Source organism: Chenopodium album, chromosome 1 (assembly GCF_948465745.1).
Source record: "Chenopodium album chromosome 1, dcCheAlbu1.1, whole genome shotgun sequence".
Taxonomy (NCBI): domain Eukaryota; kingdom Viridiplantae; phylum Streptophyta; class Magnoliopsida; order Caryophyllales; family Amaranthaceae; genus Chenopodium; species Chenopodium album.
Window position 1 is genome coordinate 7,604,139 of NC_137834.1, and position 20,436 is coordinate 7,624,574.

General features: G+C 33.9%; 3 protein-coding genes across 5 annotated transcripts; 1 reads left to right on the top strand and 2 right to left on the bottom strand.

Moving 5' to 3' along the window:
- Positions 1–1,159: 1,159 nt before the first annotated feature.
- Positions 1,160–3,232, top strand: LOC145643044 (putative xyloglucan endotransglucosylase/hydrolase protein 33). The gene is made up of 4 exons (XM_081694225.1): positions 1,160–1,488; positions 1,579–1,679; positions 1,787–1,995; positions 2,665–3,232. The coding sequence occupies exons 1-4, from the start codon at positions 1,236–1,238 to the stop codon at positions 3,071–3,073; spliced, it is 972 nt and encodes a 323-aa protein (XP_081550351.1). The 5' UTR covers positions 1,160–1,235; the 3' UTR covers positions 3,074–3,232.
- A 3,506-nt stretch (positions 3,233–6,738) lies between these two features.
- On the bottom strand, positions 6,739–12,200 carry LOC145641674 (benzaldehyde dehydrogenase, mitochondrial-like). 3 transcript variants are annotated; one of them, XM_081692581.1, is made up of 11 exons: positions 11,937–12,199; positions 9,647–9,784; positions 9,427–9,569; positions 9,183–9,336; positions 8,806–9,035; positions 8,499–8,588; positions 8,119–8,292; positions 7,729–7,866; positions 7,455–7,592; positions 7,299–7,360; positions 6,739–7,206 (listed from the first exon to the last, which is right to left on the bottom strand). In XM_081692581.1, the coding sequence occupies exons 1-11, from the start codon at positions 12,001–12,003 to the stop codon at positions 6,933–6,935; spliced, it is 1,608 nt and encodes a 535-aa protein (XP_081548707.1). In that variant the 5' UTR covers positions 12,004–12,199; the 3' UTR covers positions 6,739–6,932. The 3 variants fall into 3 exon arrangements, with proteins under 3 accessions (XP_081548707.1, XP_081548715.1, XP_081548723.1); XM_081692589.1 differs by having other exon boundaries at positions 9,647–9,781; positions 11,937–12,198; XM_081692597.1 differs by lacking the exon at positions 8,119–8,292 and having other exon boundaries at positions 11,937–12,200.
- Positions 12,201–16,477: 4,277 nt separating this feature from the next.
- On the bottom strand, positions 16,478–20,435 carry LOC145643104 (aldehyde dehydrogenase family 2 member B7, mitochondrial-like). The gene is made up of 11 exons (XM_081694284.1): positions 20,403–20,435; positions 20,215–20,310; positions 19,157–19,291; positions 18,916–19,058; positions 18,677–18,830; positions 18,359–18,588; positions 17,874–17,963; positions 17,566–17,739; positions 17,343–17,480; positions 17,003–17,202; positions 16,478–16,916 (listed from the first exon to the last, which is right to left on the bottom strand). The coding sequence occupies exons 2-11, from the start codon at positions 20,288–20,290 to the stop codon at positions 16,643–16,645; spliced, it is 1,614 nt and encodes a 537-aa protein (XP_081550410.1). The 5' UTR covers positions 20,291–20,310; positions 20,403–20,435; the 3' UTR covers positions 16,478–16,642.
- Position 20,436: the final 1 nt, after the last annotated feature.

The following is a 20,436-nucleotide window of genomic DNA, read 5'->3' on the forward strand; positions in this document are numbered from 1 at the left end:
GATACACTATACAACCCCACTTGCATTGCTTGATTATACAATGCATTAGGCTTGGTTTTATCCCTTAGTCCATTTAAATGTAATACAAAATGTTTTGTTATTAAACGAATTGAAGCTATGACATTGGATGAAGATAAAAACTCAATACACCAATTACAGACATGTTCTAATTGATTGGACTGAATTGAACTTAACTTATTGGAGCTGAATTGAATTTTTTTTTTTAGAGAAGGAAGTTAAGAACTGAACTGAATCATTGGAACTGAACTAAACTGAAAAATAATCTGAAGAGAATAGGCCCTACGTCAGCATTAGTGTTGTGCTAGGCCGAGCTAGGTCAAAGCTACCAAATTTCCCTTGATTAGGCCTAGTCTACAAATAATAATGACCGACTTACATTTGGTGCATGAGACCCTGACCAGAGTAGGCTTAGTGTGAACGTCTAATTTTACGTTAGTAAGTGTGTGGTTAAATTTATATTCTAGTTAATAAGAAGGTATTATCACGATTCTTAATTGTCTATAACAAGCACCAAGACTCGATCACCAAGTTAAAGTAAGACGATGTAAGCTTGAGACATGCTTGGATAAGTATTGCCATGCCAATTCAAGCCTTCAAGGTGAGCAAGTAACAAATCACACATAACAAAAAATGATAATATCAATAATTAAATTACATATACATTAGTTGAGGTCTTGAGTATTTGATTAAACACTAGTAGTCTAACAATTATATGGATTTTCACATACTTCAAGTATGTATGGACAATAGAATAAAAGAATATTTCGATTTTATATTCACATACTTTATAATTTTTACATATCAATAAACAAGAAAAAAGTCCTTTTTAATATCCAATCAAACATCAAATCCGAATATCCGAGTAAATTATATCCCGTAATTAATCCTTCAAAAAGAGATCGATTTACCTATCACCTGTTTCAATTTTGTATTTTTGTTCAAACACCTAGAACAGAGTAAACTGAGTTGGTTTGTTCAAAATTCTAGAGTTACCGTACTCCCAATAAAAACAATACTACGTATTTATTCTGGAGGAACCTCAAAAGAAATGCAGAAAAATCCAGCTTGCACCAACTCAGCAACTCCAGTCAGCATTCAGCAGCCTCTAAAACATCCCATATAAATACACCACCCTTCATTTGTCCAACACCACAATCCTCTGTTTTTATTTTATGACATTATACAAATTACAAACTTTAGTATAAAAAAACACTATGGCATACTTGCTTAGCAAGAACCTCCATTTACAAGCCATATTCTTGTATACATTCATACTACTACTACTACTACTAAGCTCATCAAACCATGGCAGTAACGCTCAAAGCGTGCTGCCGAGCTCGACTCGATTAACTAGCCTCTTCCCTCATCTTTCCTTCGACCGGGACTACTCCCAAATGTTTGGAGACTCTAATGCTCAAATTTATGGCAATGGCTCTTTTGCTAAGATTTCTCTTGACAAAAAAACTGGTAATTTTTATTACCTACATTTTTTTTTATCTATTTTTTATAATTTATTAATGTAAATTTGTAATAATCTAACATGATCAAAATATACAGGTGCAGGTTTTGGTTCTAAGAATCATTATAATTATGGGTTCTTTAGTGCTGCTATCAAACTTCCCCCTGGTTTCACCTCTGGAGTTGTTGTCGCCTTTTATGTAAGTCCAGTAACACGCATGTAGAATATACAACGGTTGCATAAGATATTTTGGTTATTTATAAATAACCGCGAAACTAAATGAATGATTTTTTTCCTTGGCCCCAGATGTCGAATTCAGATATTTTTCCACACAACCACGATGAGATCGATTTCGAGTTACTTGGGCATCAAAAAAGCAGGAATTGGGTTTTGCAAACAAATATGTATGGAAATGGAAGTGTAAAAACAGGGAGAGAAGAGAAATTTCGACTATGGTTTGATCCAACTACACAGTTTCATGAATACAGCATCATATGGAATAGTCATCATATTGTGTAAGTAAATGCCAACTTAAGCTTATACTATACCTAAAATCATGTCACTTTTTTTGTACATTAATTATTATCGTATGGAGTAACATGACAACTCGATATAACCAATCTTTTCTTAACCTTTTTTTTTTTTTTTTTTAACTAAAGTATTACGGCTAAAAAGGTATATTACTATTAACTCAATTTAAGGTACAACAGTGTAACAAAATTTGAAGGACGAGTTAGGAAAAAAAGAAGTCATTATTTAGAATTGATAACAGGATACAAAGTTGATGAATTTAAGAAGGTTTATTTATACATGCATTCAATAAGAGTGAAACATACATTATTTTATTAAGAAAAATAAAATTGTAACATGTTTATGTTTGGAACAAAATGGTTTATAGGTAAGATATAAATTGTGGACCTCATACTCAAAACACTATGAGTTGTATCACTTCAAGACTTCAAGTTGGCCATAACAACCAGACACAAACTTCCCTACCCAAACCTTAAATGCCTAGCAACATACTACTAGAAGAAATCAAATCATAATGCATGACACCTAATATAGGCTAAATTAGGGATTCATAAGTAGATTATCTTAAGAAAATAACTTAAATGGATGTCTACTAATTTAGCTGTTATATTAATATATAGTAAGTTTAATTAATTTTTTTCTTCGAAATGCAGGTTTTTAGTAGACAATATACCAATTAGGGAAGTGCAAAAAACCCCAACGACGTCTTCATCCTATCCATCAAAACCTATGGCGGTATATGCCACAATATGGGATGCTTCACCTTGGGCAACCCATGGAGGAAAATACCCGGTTAACTATAAGTACGCCCCATTTACCGCTTCATTAGGGGAGATGGAGATGGCCGGCTGCATTTATGACCCGAAAGATCTTTCGGGTAAATCATGCTCTAAGAGTAGTAGCCCATCAAGTTTGGACCCTCTTGAGGGCCAAGATTTTGTTAAGTTATCTAATCAACAAAACAAAGGACTACAATGGGCAAGAAGCAAGCAAATGATCTACTCTTATTGTAAAGACAAACGTAGGTACAAAGTCCTACCACCGGAATGTACCACAAAATAACTAGGATTCAATTAATTAATTAATTTTTTTATATATACATTTTTGTAACATTTTTTATATATTTTTTTTACCAAGATTGAATATGTAATTAGTTCTTGAGGACTTGAAAATTGTACCAAACTCACAATATTAGAAATTAAAGAGTAACGATTTGTTTAAGTTTTGTGACTCTTTTGTTGTCATTTAACATAGATTCTAGTAGTAAACTTTACCCGACAAAATTAATTTATTAATGCATTAAATAAAGAAACTACTGTGATCCAACATAAAATAAAGTTCTTTAATTAGTAAAATATATATATAAAAATAAAGTTAATTTTGTCTTTTTCGTTTTTTTTTTTTCTTTTTTTTTTTTTTGCTAAAAATCCAACTTGTGCATAATAATGTCTAAATCATAGACAGCTATAAACATTTTGAACTAAAAGATGAGCAGAAATCTCATGAGCTGTATCACAAAATACTTCTGATTCCTGAAATCCCTTTTATAGGGCATTTTGGGCTTGGACGAAATTGCGGTGTTCCCTTAGTTGACTATTTCATAATCATAAAGGTTATATTTTATGAAAGTGATTAACAAAAATTGATGTTTTTGAAAAGATATAAAGTTATTGGTGGGTTTACAAAGTTGGTCCAAATAATATATGGGCACATCTATATATATCACCTAGATATGCAGCTTTAAGCCTTTAACCTATTATAAAACTCTACATACAAATATACTACTCCCTTTCATACTCCCTTTTATAATACTTGTACCATTTTTATACAAAATATTTATGTTCGACGGATTACTCGGCATGTTTTATATAAAGTTAGTATATATAGTTGAACCAAAAATTTGTAATCAAAATTATGATGCTAAGTAGTTCTACCCTTTTTGTGATAAATAGTTCACTTTGAACACGTCATTGGCCATCCACTATCTTTGTTACTCAATAGTTGCATCATTTCTCTTTTAAAGGTCAAATTTATAAAAATTATGATCATAAATTCTCACTACTAATACGAAAACATAGTCAAGTGAGATCTTGTTAAATGTAACTTTGTTAAAAGCATCACAATGTGTTTTTTTCAAAATATTAGCTATTTTATGTGCAATTTTTACAATGCACAATTAAAATATTATTGATGAGCATATTAGTGCATTAAAATTGTTATAACGTATGCAAGAAAGAATAGATGGTGAATGTAAAATTGACAAGAAAAACACACACGGATTTACATGGTTCACCAATAATGTGTTGGCTACGTCCACAGGCAGGCGAGAGTAATAGTTTTATTGACTTAAGGAAAACATATTACAGATTCAGAATAGATTTGTGACCATTCACTGAAAATAGATTGATTGTCTTTTAGATTTATAATGTTATCTCTCACAGATCTCACCTATGAGAAAAACACAAAATACTCTCATATTTCTGAATAACCACTCAACTGATTTGGCTAAGGGTAACCCTAAAGGTATATATAGAACTCTTCAAAATAGAAACTGAATTTAAGCCACAGCCCAATTCATAACCACACGGACCAAAACCGCACGATCGTGTGCCTTAACATGTCTTGTAGTAGCGGAACTACACGACCACATATTTGTTCAAAGTAATTAATTATATTGTTTTATTGATGGTATTAAATAGTATTATCAATATTTTTTTGATTTATCAAATTTTTTATTTCATTTATGTAATTTTTATTCTTATTTTATATGATCTCAAAAAATATTTATTTTATGTTGGATTAAAATTTTCAAAATTTATATTTATATTGTAGATATTATAAGACTAATTATGATTATTTTATAAATTGAAAAACTTAACCAATCATATTATATATCATTAAAATAATATAATAGTCATCATTTTTCAAAAGACTGCTTATATTTCTCTCAAATAATTACACGTTTAGTGAAGTTGTTTTACTCTCTTATTAGATAATTGTTGTGCATTTGTGGGCCATTAATCACGTGAACCTTATAAGTAAGGACTAACAGAGGATCTTTAGTAAGATTTTGTGTTTATTTTTAAATCTATAAAGCCAAAACATGAGAAAATGTTATTAGAGTAACATTTCCTCATTAAAAAAAAAAAAAAAAAAGTATTAGAGTAATTCACCATTAATAATCAACAACAGCCACAAAAATTTAAAAATAAAAATAAATAGAGAGGGCTAGTATCCATGTTATAACATACTAGTATAATTTTGCAATATTCTGTAATATATGGTGCTGAATTACTTGGCCATAATAAAGTAATGTGTAGTGAACATATTCTGCTCGATTCATTAAGGGGCCGTTTGGTTCAACCGGGGTAAACGGAATGGAATGAACAAAGGAAATGGAAGTGAATGGAATGAAAATACCCAATATTCTCTATGTTGTTTGTTTTAGAAACAAAGGGAAACAATCCCATCAACCCACCACCACACAACCACCTAATTCATTCACTTTTCACCTTTTGTAGCCACCATCCGTCCACCAAACCACCAGCCGCACCTTCGCCGCCCTCCGCCGCACATTCGCCGCACACGCACATCACTCTCTTCCCTAAGAATCAACCCCGAAAACCCTAGAAACTAACCCAACCCCTAGAAATCCCTCCCTCTCCCCGCAAAACCGCCGTCCGACCCTCCCCCACCCTCGAAACCCTAGCCGCGCTAGGGTTTTGAGGGTGGGGGAGGGTCGGACAGCGGTTTTGCGGGGAGAAGGAGGGATTTTTAGGGGCTGGGTTAGTGTTTGCGTGAGGAGAAGAGTGTTTTACGGGGAGGGGGAGACGCGGCGAAGGTCGTCGGAGAGGCAGCGAAGCAATGGGTGGTGCGGTGGTTGGGTTTCTCGCTGGTGTGTGGAGGTAGGAAGGTGGTGATGTGGTGGTGGCTAGGGAATGGAATGGAAAAGTCTAGGGGGGGGGGTGGGGAATAAACTTAGAGGGATTTGGGGTAATGAAGAGAGGAAAGGGAATGAAAGAAAGTGGTAAACAAACATCAACAAAAATCGGGCCAGTTGATTCCCATTCCCTTTCCTGATTACCCCCAATCAAACGACCCCTAATTGTGTATATCTTTGTCTTCCTACTAGTAGCATATCAACTTTGGTTGACATAATAAAACATGAGAATTGAAACTTCCTAGGAATTGCAAATTTTGTATGTTGTTTGGTTGGCAAAAATTTGGTGATATGGGGGAAGTGAAACTTCTTAAGAATTTTGAGTTCTCACAAAATGTAGGAATTTTGAGTTCCCACAAAACTCAAATTCCTATAATCAAATTCATGGGATTTTACATCATAATTTGAGTTTTCATATATTACTCGTGATATTTACGGTCAATGTTAACCAAAAAGTTAATTTAGATGGGTAATTAGCGGCAGAGATAGGTTAAATAAGAACTCAAATTCCTATAATCAAATTCATGGGACTTCTCTCTATTATATAAATGTTAGAAGTAGAAATGTAATTTAGGGACGGAAGGAGTAATTATTTCCTTGTGAAAATACATTTTGAATTACGACTCAAATTTATGACGTTAAATAGTTGCATTTTTATTGCAGCGCAGCTAAATTTGGTTGTGTTCACTCGTTCTCTTCTTAGCACATCGGCGGAGTGTCATGTAAGGTTTTACAAAACAGAGATTTTTAATTCACAAACATACCAGCATTCAAAATCAAGCGTTGCTAACAATATAAACCAAATTTATCGACATCATTAAGATCGAACTGCTAATTGCAATATACGAAGTACTCCGTATATCAGATAAGGATCTTTTATCATCATCATCATTCACCACCAATGTTTGATGATAAAGCATAAAATGATATAAAGATTGAGCTTAGCCGCCTTTTATTTTAGGAAAGAAAATAGTTTTTACTCTATAGCCAAGCTGGATTCTTCAAGGCAGTGACAACGGCCTTCACTTGCAAGTAGTTTTGCAAGCTGTAAATTCCCTTCTCTCTACCAATGCCGCTCATTTTGTACCCACCGAAAGGGATTCCAGCATCAAAGATGTCGTAACAGTTTATCCACACTGTACCAGCTCTTAGAGCGCGTGATATAGTGTTAGCAGTGTCGAGGTTCTGAGTGAAAACTCCAGCTGCCAGTCCATACTCAGATGCATTTGCTCGGCGTATCACCTCCTCTATGCTCCTATGGAACAAGACAAGGAAAGCATTTAATAAAAGTTTTGTATGTATATATTTTTCTTTCTTTCTGTATAAATGTATGCATATGTCACTCACTTGAACTTCAAGATGGTTTGCACTGGACCGAAAATTTCATCTTGTGCTATCAACATGTCATCCTGAAGACAGTTATAATGGATTAGCTATGAATCTTGTAATACTGCACATTGTCAGGAAAACTGATGAGAAGTGAGGCAAGCTAGGCTTTTATACCGTTACATCCGAGAAAACTGTGGGCTTTATGTAGTAGCCCTTTGATCCTAATTTGTCCCCCCCTGTTTCCAGGGTAGCTCCACTATCGACCCCAGATCTTATGTACCTCAATATCTTATTAAACTGCTCTGGATCAATCTACATAATTCAAAAGTGCCACCATAAACACAATCAAACAAAATGTCCGAACAACCAAATGGTTTATTGCAATTAAAAGCCAGGAAATAAATGATAAGACAAAGACTTGTAGAGATTAATACTGTATATGGATTACCTGAGGACCTTGTTCAATGCCTTGCTTAAATGGATCTCCAACAGATCGGCTTGCAGCTCGTGCCTTAGCTTTGGCAACAAACTCATCATATATACTTTCATGGACAAAAGTACGAGACCCAGCACAACAACATTGTCCCTAAAGAAAGACGCAAATCACTTGATCAGCAATTAGGATTACGAGCCTTCAAACCAACAACAAAAAACAAACTCATATATGAAAATTTTCAGCTCAATCAATCAATCAATCAATCAATCAAAGCCTTAATCCCAAAAGTGGGGTCGGCTAACATGAACCAAATTTGATTATTCCGTGTAGTCATCAACATAAATCTTTCTCCTCCATCCCTTACGATCCAAAACTTCATATATGAAAATTTTCAGCTCATACCTGATTAAAAAATAAAGCAAAATGAGCAGTCTCCACTGCTAGGTCTATATCTGCGTCTTCACATATTATGAATGGGGACTTCCCACCAAGCTCCAAAGTAACAGGCTTGAGATTGCTCTTTGCGGCTAATTCAAGAACTAATTTTCCTGTGCTAGTTGATCCAGTAAAAGCAAGCTATGGAAAAGAATAGGTTGAGACTACTAAGCACTATATAGCAGCCTCTATTGCATAATATAATTAACAGAAAAGTATATAGCCTTAATCAATTAGTCTAGTATGGTTGTAGTTTCAACATTCAAAAGAGGAAAATTATTCAAAGAGTTTTCCAAGAAGTTGAAAACTTAGACAGAAAACAAAAGACAAAAGACATTCCTAATTACCTTGTCCACATTCATGTGAGAGCAGAGGGCTGCACCAGCAGTTGGTCCATAACCCGAAATCACATTTAGCACGCCTGGAGGGAGTCCAGCCTGTGATGACACAAGTTATCAGTAATTATCTGAGACTCATAGATAACTTGAAAGACAGATGCAAAGTGTATTTCTAATCAGAGACTGGTTGATCAATCAATAGGACGATAGTCAATTTCCACGAAATTTCTCAGATTTACATTTCTCTCTTGCAAATGAGAAGGGATAGTTATCACATGCAAACATAATCAAGTTCATGACCAAAGAATGAAAGTACCTCATGAAATAAGTTAGCAACATAAAGTGCTGACAAAGGAGTCTGTTCTGCTGTCTTTATAACAACTGTATTACCACAAGCTAAGGCAGGTCCAACCTTCCAAGAGAACATTAAAAGGGGAAAGTTCCATGGAATAATCTGCCCTGCTACACCAATTGGTTCATGCAGAGTCTGTACATGATACGGTCCATCAGCAGGAACAGTGAGACCGTGTATCTTATCTGCCCAACCTGGGATCAGAAATCAAAATAAGTTCTCTGACAGTAAATTGTTCTAGGGCCACAAAATATAAGAAATGCAACCTTGCTATATAAGTTACTTATTTACAAGAAAATGTCATAGCTAAGGGTAATCTTAATTATGGAGTATTTACTTACCAGCATAGTACCGGAAAAGGCGTGCAACCATAGGTATTTCAATATTGGCAGCTTGCTCATAAGGCTTTCCATTATCCCATGTTTCTAAAGCAGCAATTGCATCATTATGCTTTTCAATAAGATCAGCAAACTTCAAAAGGATTTTTGATCTTTCCTGCAGTAGATCAACAGTAAAGTTGGATTACGGCATATTCATAACTGTGAATCGAAGTATAATTTCACAACTTTTTGGAAATTTAGTTACATAAGCTGTCATCTTTGGCCATGGTCCTTCATCGAATGCTTTCCGAGCAGCAGATACTGCTCTGTTCACATCTTCGGCATCTCCTTCAGCAACATCAGCAATCACTTTCCCATTCCGAGGGTCCACTGTGTGAAAAGTTTTTCCTGCAATCAGCGCAAACATTAGTATTGAAAATATATCACATTTGTATCAGATAATTAAACAGAAAATTCGAAAATACCTGATGCTGCATCTACAAATTTGCCATTAATAAGAAGCTTTGTATAATTTATATCCACTGGTGGGGTAATTGGTTCATCAATGGCAGCAGCAGTGCTGTATTTTGGAAGTCCTCTCCTGATACAGGAGCTCCTTCCTACTTAAAAAAACATTAGAGAATGTTAAGTTCATCGATCATTGAAAGAAAAATAAAAGTCTTCCTTTAATGCAAAATGGTTACTAGAATATCAGTGTTGTACATATTTATTCATAATTATCAGTACACAATAGGAAAAAAAAAATAAAGATATTAAATCACTACACACCAACAAATGATGATCAAAGAAGTTCCCCCCTTTTCAGACATCTGATCAGTCATATACGTTCTAAACCTCGTAATGCGACCCCCAAAAAAGCAGTAATATATACAGAGATCTAAGCGCAATCCTAAAACACATTTACAAAGGATTCAACAATAGATGCACAAACGTAGTGATACTATATGGCAGGCTACAAAAAATCACTTAGGTGTATGATTATTGGAAACTATATTACCCTAGAGCTATTGTGAGTTGTTAAAAGTTTGTTTCATATGTCTGAGTATCTTTATTCATTTCTTCCATAACATTCAAGAGGTAAGCACTCTAAAGCAAAAGGCAAAACCTTTGTCATCCTATAAATTCCTAAATTCTGTTGAATGATCATTGGCTCAGACTTTTCAAGGAAGAAACTTATAATCCTTGTCCATTGACTAAAAAAAACAGCAGAGAGTACCTAGTCCAAGTTGTGGCCTTTTTGGCATCAGATAATCACTACTCTCCAAAAATCGAAGTTCTACTAAAAAACATTGAAACGGGGGGCAGCAGGGTGTAATTTGGCTAACAAAAGTAACAATGTTTACAAATGTGAACACGTTGTAATTAACACAGACGTGATGTAACCATCCATCCAACTGGTACCCTAGTGGGTGCAAGAAATGGGGTATCAGTCTAGCATCAAATTATTTCTACTCATCATTTGTCTTCCATTATTCCAAGTGAACATAATTGCATACTTCAATATTTGCAATCAACCCTAGACGTAAAGAAAAAATGGAAATTTTTTGTACTAACACGGAAACTACATCAATACTCCCCCTATTGTACTTATCTTTACTATTGTTACAAATATACAACGACTAATAGTGGAACAGACGCGTTTCAAGAACACTGCTATCTACATACAGTAGAGCCCTTATAAGATGCCCCTTATAATAAAGCCAAATTCAATCAAATCCAAGTAAACATCAATAATTGTTTTTAACAATGAATCTCATGCTTCCTAGTTTTAGACCTCTTAGTCCAAAATATCAATCACTTTACAAAAGTGACATTTCATTGTTGATCTTTTTTCCTATCACACTAATTTGTTTGGTAACTTAGAAGTTGAAACCCTGCCGCCCGCCAATCAAAATGGACCCACACGAATGAGGTGAATAATTGAATCACTAATTGTTCTATGTAAATCCAATAACCTTGAACAACTTTCATAGAACAAAACAGTAATTCTTAACATTCCTCAATTAGGAGCTAAAGATTCCTTTGACGGCTGAAAAAAAAATTAGCAATTGGCAATTGGACTGTCCTGATTCACTTGATCAACATGCAATAACTCTGCAAAGCTATGTGAGCTTGTGCAGTCACACATAATAAGTTTTACTCCAGAGAAAGGGTACTCTAATAAAGAGACGGAGGGAGTACTTCGTATTGTTTTTGTTCTGAATGAACAACAAAGGCATTACAATTTACGAGCACAAATTACAAGAACTTTCTAAACATTCAAAATTCAAAACTAGTTTGTGTGTAATGTGTATAAGCATTAAATATACCCCGTACGAGTATCTACTAAAATGGTCCAGCATAAAAATTCACGACAAACCATGTCTTCGATTGGTGTAATTAATGTTTAGTTTCCTATACGGATATAGTATCATTATCCTAAAACCCGGAATTATGAGTCAAATTCAAATCCCAAGAATAAATGGTCAGTCAGAAGAGTGAGATCAACAAACCCACCGAATCAGATTGAGTGACAAACGTAGCATCAACATAAACATTACAAAATAAAAACAAAATTCATGAATTGATATTTTTTCAACAAAATAAAAACAGGGTTAACATCTAAAATTATTAATCAAATGAGGGTAAACCAACAAACCCATCAAAACAAACAGAAAGATAATATAACCAAACAAACAAAATCAAAATGAACAAAAATCCAACCAAATTAATAACAATTTCGGAAGAAACAAGGGTAAAATTGTTGTAAATTACCAGGAGAAGAGGTGAGATAAGGTGAAAGTGAGCGAGATAGCAAAGATGAAACCCTTCGGCTAGCCATTTCTCAAGTGATTTGAGGAGAGAGAAAGTGGAAAAGATTGTATCTTTTTAGGCTTCTTTATATGAAAATTTCCTTAAATATAGGGATTAGGGGGAATGAAGTCGATATGAAATGAATCAAATGATGAATGAGAAAAGAGTGTGGGAGAGGAGGTGCATGAAAAACCAACTCACTCTCACTTCACCAACAACAACGTTTTGGACATACCAATATGCCATACGTGACTTGATTTTATTAGGGTCGCTTTTTTTAGAATCCGAATTCTCCGTCTCACTATACGTGATGTTGACGTGTCAGCTTTTTCCTATCCGTTAATATTTGTTATCTCAATCAATATTTAAAGTCAATAAAATAAGTTACTATCATTTTATAAAATTGGCGTGAGACAGAGTTTTATTTTAAGAGTATTTCACTACAAGAAGGTTTTATTTTAAAAAAACAACAAAGTATTTTTATATTTTTTTGTTGACGGAATAGTTGCAAATTTGGAAGGGGAACATTTTGTATTAGAAAAAGTAATAATGAAGAATCAAAGGAAGACTAATCTCCATATTAAGGAAATGTGTTAATTTGTCAAAGGAGATGACAATTTTGACATTATTGGATCATATATTCATATGGATGGTATTTTGCGTCTAAGTTAAGCAATTGGGATTAGGGTTCTCACTCAAATCTATTTTTCCTTTTTTTTTTTTGTATTATTATTATTCTTTTTAATAACACTTAGCCTAGCCTCATATGCAATTCAATAGTTGCATGGTGCGATTATAAGAGATAGGGTCATTCTTTCAAAAAAATAAAATAAAATAAGAGATAAGGTCATAGGGAAATAGTATTTATGAAATTTTAAAAGCGGAAGACTACTGCGTATGATACTAAATAAAGCTTAATATAAATTTCTTAGAATAGTTAAATACTTCCTCATTTCTTTTCAACATACAATTGTTTAGAGCTTCACACTTATTTATGTTGTTTTAACTATGAGTATTTTATGTCTATAAAGTATAAACTAATACTCCAAAGTAGCAACCATTGATATCATCACTCTCTCCAAATTGTACACGTGTTGCTTTCTCATGAAAAATTTTCCCGCCTAAAGACATTTCGTAATACGCAAAACAAGGTATTTACGTTTCATATTTGCCAAATCTAAGCTCAATTTGGATCATTTGGAACCAAAATAGCCCCTAAACTTTAAACGGAATATTTTAGAATGCGCAAAAATCAATAAAAAGTATTAAAAATTGGAAAGTGGGCCCCACTAATAGAATTTATTAACGGTGAGATAACGGCAAGGTTACTATATAGTCCCTAAATAAACTTGTTGGTTAATTACTATATAGAAGTTTTAAAAAGTAAAAATACAGCGTAAAATTTCTAAAAGTTGCGAGTTATATTGTAGAATTTCCCTTTAATCTTTATATCTAAAAATGTCCCTAATAAAAAATGTATTTTGAAACGGTTAGACGGACGCAGAAAAGAGATAATGTTGCATGTCCAACTTCCCTTTCATTCAATAATGAAAATAAAATATTGAAGTAATTACTTTCTTAAGTGTGATCAACCAATCGCAAATTCACAATAAGTAATTACTCGAAAAATTTGTCTGGAAGGGACATATATGTTCACTATTTTGTTTGGAAGGACATTATATGTTTAAACTTTAAAGTGGTATAAAAAAAACTTTATAAGTTTGTTTTGTTGTTTGGGGGATCTTGAGGTCGAAATCCGACAATAATTGACTTTTTTCTCTGACGTTGACTTCTTAAGTGACCTTAAACAATGACCCCCTTTACTTCTTCTTTTTTTCTTTTCACAATTTCCCTTCAATTCCTCATTCTCTCATCTAATCCCCAAACGACACATATCAAAATAAGGGAATTAGAGAGAAATCATGGGAAAAAAATAAAAGAGGATCATTTTTTAAGATCACATGAGAGGTCAACATCAAGGAAAAAAAAAACAATTAATGTCGGATTCCGACCTCAAGGTCCCTCCAAAATCCAAACAACAAAATTAACTTATAAGGTACTTTTAGACCACTTTAAATATATAAGATCCTTTCAAACAAAATAGTGAACATATATTCCTCCTAGACAAATTTTCCTAATTATTCCGTATATATTTATATGGTCCATTCATACTATAAATTCTCGGAAATGCAATCAAAACTATGACAGACAAGAAAAAGACCCAAAACACACAAAAAAAAAAAAAACCAAATCCAATTTTGTTCACACGCCAAGTGCCTTCATCCATGCAAAAAAAAATCCAAATAAGATAAATTAATAATAAACGTCGTCATTCAATCATTCATAATTAATTATACAACCAACCTCATGTTATTCAAGGCCAAAAAAATCAATAATTATCATATTATTTTATAAATGAAATGAATTTCGAGTCATAAGATGGACCAAGTTGAGTATGAACACATATTTCTTAGTTTTTCTAGTTCAGGTAAAAATGTAAAATAGGTTATGGTTGACACGCAACTATTTTGGTCAAAACTCACATTTTGAGCGGAGCTAGAACACAATAGATCCACTAGCTAATGCTAATCTACTACCAAAACAAGGTTAAACAATGAAAAAGATGCATTACAACTTTATACATAATTTTTAATTGGATTTGAATTCAATGACAATATTTAATCGTGTTGTTTTGGACTAAAAGAATGTGAAGTAAATAAAAGTTCAAATTTTTTGAAAAATAAGTCCAAAAGAATAAGACTTAGGGCTTGTTTTCATTGACTGAACTGAGCTGAACTGAACTGAATTGAATATTTTATAAGATAAGGAAATTAGGAGCTGAACTGAATTTCAACGTATGAGAACATGTCTTAACCGTATTGAAAAAATCCAAACCATCAAGCAATATCTTTTAATTTAAGTACTCGGTAATTTTTTCCACATTACAACAAAAAAAATAAAAAAGAATATTTGTGTTGTTGCGAACTTGATGATAACTTGAGTGAGAATCCGTGTGGAGGATTGGTGGTCGTTGTTGAAAACTTGAAAAGGGTAGTATTGATGAGAAAATAAAATCTACCAAACTTCAACTTGTTCTTTGGGAGTTTGGGTAGTATTGTAGATTTGTAGGAGACTAGGAGTATAGTAGTTGTCAATGATGTCAAAGATTTTTTTCAAAATCTGAAAAATATTTAATATGGAGTACTTGTTAGAAAATTGCAAAATTTTAGAAATTTAGATTGTTTTTTTTTTTTAGAAATTTATTTGTCCGTAATCATCATCCACCATTGTCATTTACTAGTGAGCCTTCAGAAAATGTTTCATGAATAATGAGTAATGGCTATTAGGTAGCACTCCGTAATATTGTGATAAATTATTTGACTATTCTGTACAAAAAACACAATGATGAAATCATGAAATAGAGGAGCCCCTCCAAAAAAGTAGGGCACCGAATACTTATCATAAAACAAGAGCGGGCCAGAGCTCTTAAGCCCATGTGATGTTATTGGATCGGGATCGGGTTGTTCTTAGACCTAGAAAAAGTCGTGTTATGTCATGTCATGTCATATTAAACATGTGTGAATATATGTTATAAATGCAGTTTAAGGACACAATGATAATGTTTGTATTCAAATCCAAGTATATATTTTTTAAATTGGTTGAAAATAAGCAAGCCAATCATCATGCTCATATCAAATTTTTATAAGATGCTCATAGTCCACCATCGTGCCTCTCATGTCAAATTTAACCACTTTTGTACTAGCCCAACACATACGTCATATCTATCTCTACATAACTAAGTTGGTAATCAGTTAAACAAGCTAAGTGTCTATCATTAAAAAAAATAAATTTTAAAAAAATCATAATGAGAGGTTAAATTTATAACAATTCATGACAAATCTATTAGTGTGTCTATCATATCATTGTGATCGCATAGGTCAGACCCGCAAATTAAGAGAGTCCACTTCACAAGTCCAAGGAGGTTCCATCCCAAAAACCATATGACAATAAAAAGGAGTAGCCCCTTAGCCTTATAAAGTGTTTAATTCTCTCTTTTTCAACCAATGTGGGACACTTATATGTGGTGACACTTAGAGAGGTTTATTCAGTTCAGTTGTTTTCAGTAAATCGAAAGTTCGGAATAGACCCTAAGAGATTGTATAAAGTTAAATGTAATGATCTATATATAATGTGACAACTAATTTCAATTTAGGCCATATCATACAAATTTTCGCCTATGTGGGCTCCATCCTACGATGGTCATTTTTTATTTCCAATATTGGCCCCTTTATACTTAAATCATTAAATGATTACTTGTATAATTAAAGTGGGTTGATTATACAGCAAATAATTCAATACCTAGAGGCTTTGCTAGTGAAAATAGTATTGCACCAAGATGGCATAGGTTAAAGGCTAGATGATATTAATCTAAATGCAATTTCAATGAATTAGAAAAAATTAAATGCTCAAAAGAAGCTATATTATATAGACAATATAGACAAAGAATAATTGAAAATTAAATCAAATTAAATGCTCAAATGAAGCTATATTATATAGAGGCTTAGCTAGTGAAAATAGTATTGCAGCCTTCCTTTATTTCAGCTGTTGAAGTAACTAAGAAAAACAGGAATACAAGACTTCAACAACAATAATAATCTGTGTGTTTTCTACAACCATGCAGGATCCTTCAAAGGTGTAACAACAGACTTGACTTGCAAGTAGTTCATGAGACAGTATATACCCTTCTCCCTTCCTTGTCCACTCATCTTGTACCCTCCAAAGGGGATGGCTGCATCGAATACATCGTAGCAGTTCACCCAAACCGTGCCTACTTTGAGAGCTCGAGCCAAGTAGTTAGCTGTGTCGATGTCCTGTGTGAACACTCCTGCTGCCAATCCATAGTGTGTGTTATTGGCTCGTCGAGCCACCTCTTGTATGTCCCTACAAGTAAATACATCTCAGGGTTGGTCATAAAAAATAATTTAAGGTTCTTAGATTAGTTGCTAGTGTAAATTAAAGATGCTCACTTGAATTTTAAGATGGACTGAACAGGACCAAAGATCTCATCCTGTGCAATCAACATGTCTTCATTGACATTAGAGAAAACAGTAGGCTGAATATAATAACCCTTTGAGCCTAATTTTTCTCCTCCTGTTTCGAGCTTAGCTCCACTCTCGATACCTGATCTTATGTATTGCATCACCTTCTCGAATTGCTCTGAATCAATCTGAGGCATTCCAGAGAAAGTAAGAATTTCATAATAAAAACAAGCATTATGCATTCAACATGTTAAGGTTCTGGCCTATAATATATAGGAAATTATGCAAATGTATTAGTTATGATCCAATATTTTGCCAATTTGTTTACCTGAGGCCCCTGCTCAATGTCCTTCCTAAAAGGATCACCAACAGCACGCTTCATAGCTCGTGCCTTTGCTTTCTCAACAAACTCATCATATATGCTTTCATGTACATATGTACGAGAACCAGCACAACAGCATTGTCCCTGAGAAAATAATGGAAATGACCCTTGAATAAAATTCTGTGACATGACCCAATAAACCTGGACTAATTGATGAAAGGCGACTTACCTGGTTGAAGAAGAGAGCAAAATGGGCTAGTTCCACTGCTTTGTCTATATCAGCATCCTTGCACACAATAAAGGGAGATTTCCCTCCAAGCTCCAAAGTCACCGGCTTTAAATTACTCTTCGATGCCATCTCAAGCACTAACTTTCCAGTCACAGTTGATCCGGTAAAAGCCAGCTGCAATGCAGAAATGTTATGTTAATGTACATAAGATCAGTACTAATTACAGTCTGGTGACATTATCTTGGAGATCCATAACTGACATTTTGAATTATATAAGAGAAAAACTTAAACAAGGTGCTCATTGTTACCTTATCGACATCCATGTGAGAAGCAAGAGCTCCACCAGCAGTAGGACCATAGCCAGAGACCACATTTATGACACCATCAGGAAGTCCAGCCTGCAGCAAAACATATTAAGATCAGCAAACTTCAATCCATATACATGTCCTTTATATAACTCGAAAAGTATGATGATCCACAGTTTCTTTCTCGCTTTTTTGACTGATTAATTTAGATTCAACGCTTGCAACACACAACCAAGCTTGCCAAGGTAAGATGTATTAGGCTATTAATATGATGATCAGATCATTTTATCAGGAACCTAATTAAGCCTATTAAAAATGAAATATTTCTGCAGTATAATTACCAATGATTTAAATTCTAATCAGTAGTACTTAGCTTGTCCATTCTACCATTTTGAAGTCCATAAAATCTATTGCAGAGATATCTGAAGCAAAACAAGTTGGAATAGATGAAAAGAGGCACATATTTGGACTTTTCATTGTGCAAGTACCTCTTGGAGTAACTTTGCAGCATAGATTGCAGTTAATGGTGTTTGTTCTGCACTCTTCAAAACAATGGTATTCCCGCATGCTAAGGCAGGCGCAACCTTCCACACAAACATGAGAATCGGAAAATTCCATGGGATAATCTGCCCTGCTACCCCTATGGGTTCATGCAGGGTTTGCATTTGATATGGTCCATCAGCAGGAACAGTTAGACCATGTATCTTATCAGCCCATCCTAAGAAATTCCAACATTGAACAATTGTCAAAATAAACCCAAATTCATGTTCTTAAACCCAAATAGCTTAGCTTATTTCAATACCTACCAGCATAATATCTCATTAGACGAACACACATTGGTAATTCGGCTTTAGCAGCTTGCTCATATGGCTTGCCATTATCCCAAGTCTCAAGAGCAGCTATCTCATCAGTATGCTGCTCAAGTAGATCAGCAAATTTGAACAGAATTTTTGACCTTTCCTGAAAAATAAAAATATACTTATTTACTGCTGTTTTTCTGTGGCCTTTATAATATCAATATTAATGCAAGAAGCTAGCTGATTACATAAGCAGTCATCTTAGGCCAAGGCCCTTCATCAAATGCTTTGCGAGCAGCAGCAACTGCACGATTAATATCCTCAGCATCACCCTCAGCAACTTCTGCAATCACATTTCCTGTCCTAGGATCGTATGTTTTGAATTTTTTACCTGAAACAGATGAAGAGCTGTTAATCATCATGGCATCAGCAATCGTTAGTAATTTTCTCGTCTGATTAGTCATCATTAGGAGCTTAATAAAAACACACCTGATGCAGAATCCACAAATTTTCCACCGATCAGAAGCTGAGTATATTTTACACTCACAGGCGGAGTAATAGGATCCTCAGTGGCAGCAGCAGTGCTGTATCTGCTCACCACTCTTCTGCAGTGAGTAGTTCTTCCTGAACAATTACAGAAGCTTCAGCATCAGTCTTAAACAAAAGAATTCTGTGATTAAAATACCATACATTTGAAACAAATGGAGTATTGACATAAATTATGGGTGCATATATCTTGAAGTTTTTCTTACATGTTTTCACAACACTTCTAATTAATATAGGGAATGTTTATTATAAGCTTCACTAGTCAATTTATAATACTACCTCCTGATCGTATTATATGCAACTTTAGAATTTTTTATATCTCACAAATAATACCCCAAAGTTGCATATAATACTATCCGGAGGTAGTATAAAGTTTTGTTGCATGTATAGCTCATTGCAATTTACAAGACTAAATTAAACTTTCTCCATTTCATAAAACAAAACATCTACAGTATATAAATTTTTGGAGATCATCAGGATATGATAATTGTTTGATATAATCTATTGATATTTAATAAATTAAGCCTTCTGATGTTACGTATTCTTTGACCACCTTTCGAAATGTATCTTTAACACTGTTGCAAGTAAAAGAAAACAAAAGAAAAATTACATACGTTGTAGCTCAATAGCATGGATCTTTATTAGCCATGTGACAACAAATATAAAAAGCCAAAACTATAATATTTTAAGGTACAACATTCAAAATACACTGTAGTCTGTTTAACAATTTTATAGACGTGTGCTATTTGCGGATTTAATTCAGAGCATAAAAGCTAAGTAACTGTAACAACAATAGATCTCATCTAACATTCTCACTTACCCCTACCCCATACATGAGCAAAATGACACTACAGTAATATTTTCTGAATGTCAACTAACTTAATTACTTCTAGGTTAAAGATGGTATTCAAAACCCGGGATCAAATCCAGTCTACATCTCTACCTTTTGCCATTGAAAAACGGAACGAAAAATAAATATATATATTGAGCTTAGAAAGTACCATGTTGTGAAAGGGAACGGATTGAAGAAGAAACCAATGTGCGAGATAGGAAAGATGAGATCTTTTGGCTTGCCATTTTTCACTTCCTTTTTTCCTCTGTTATAACACACAAAACTAATTAGCATAAAAATTAACAAAAAAAGAGTGGAAAGAGAGAGAAAGAGAGGACATTAGCAATAGCAACCCACCACTTGAAGTAGTGTAGACACCAAAGCAAGAACA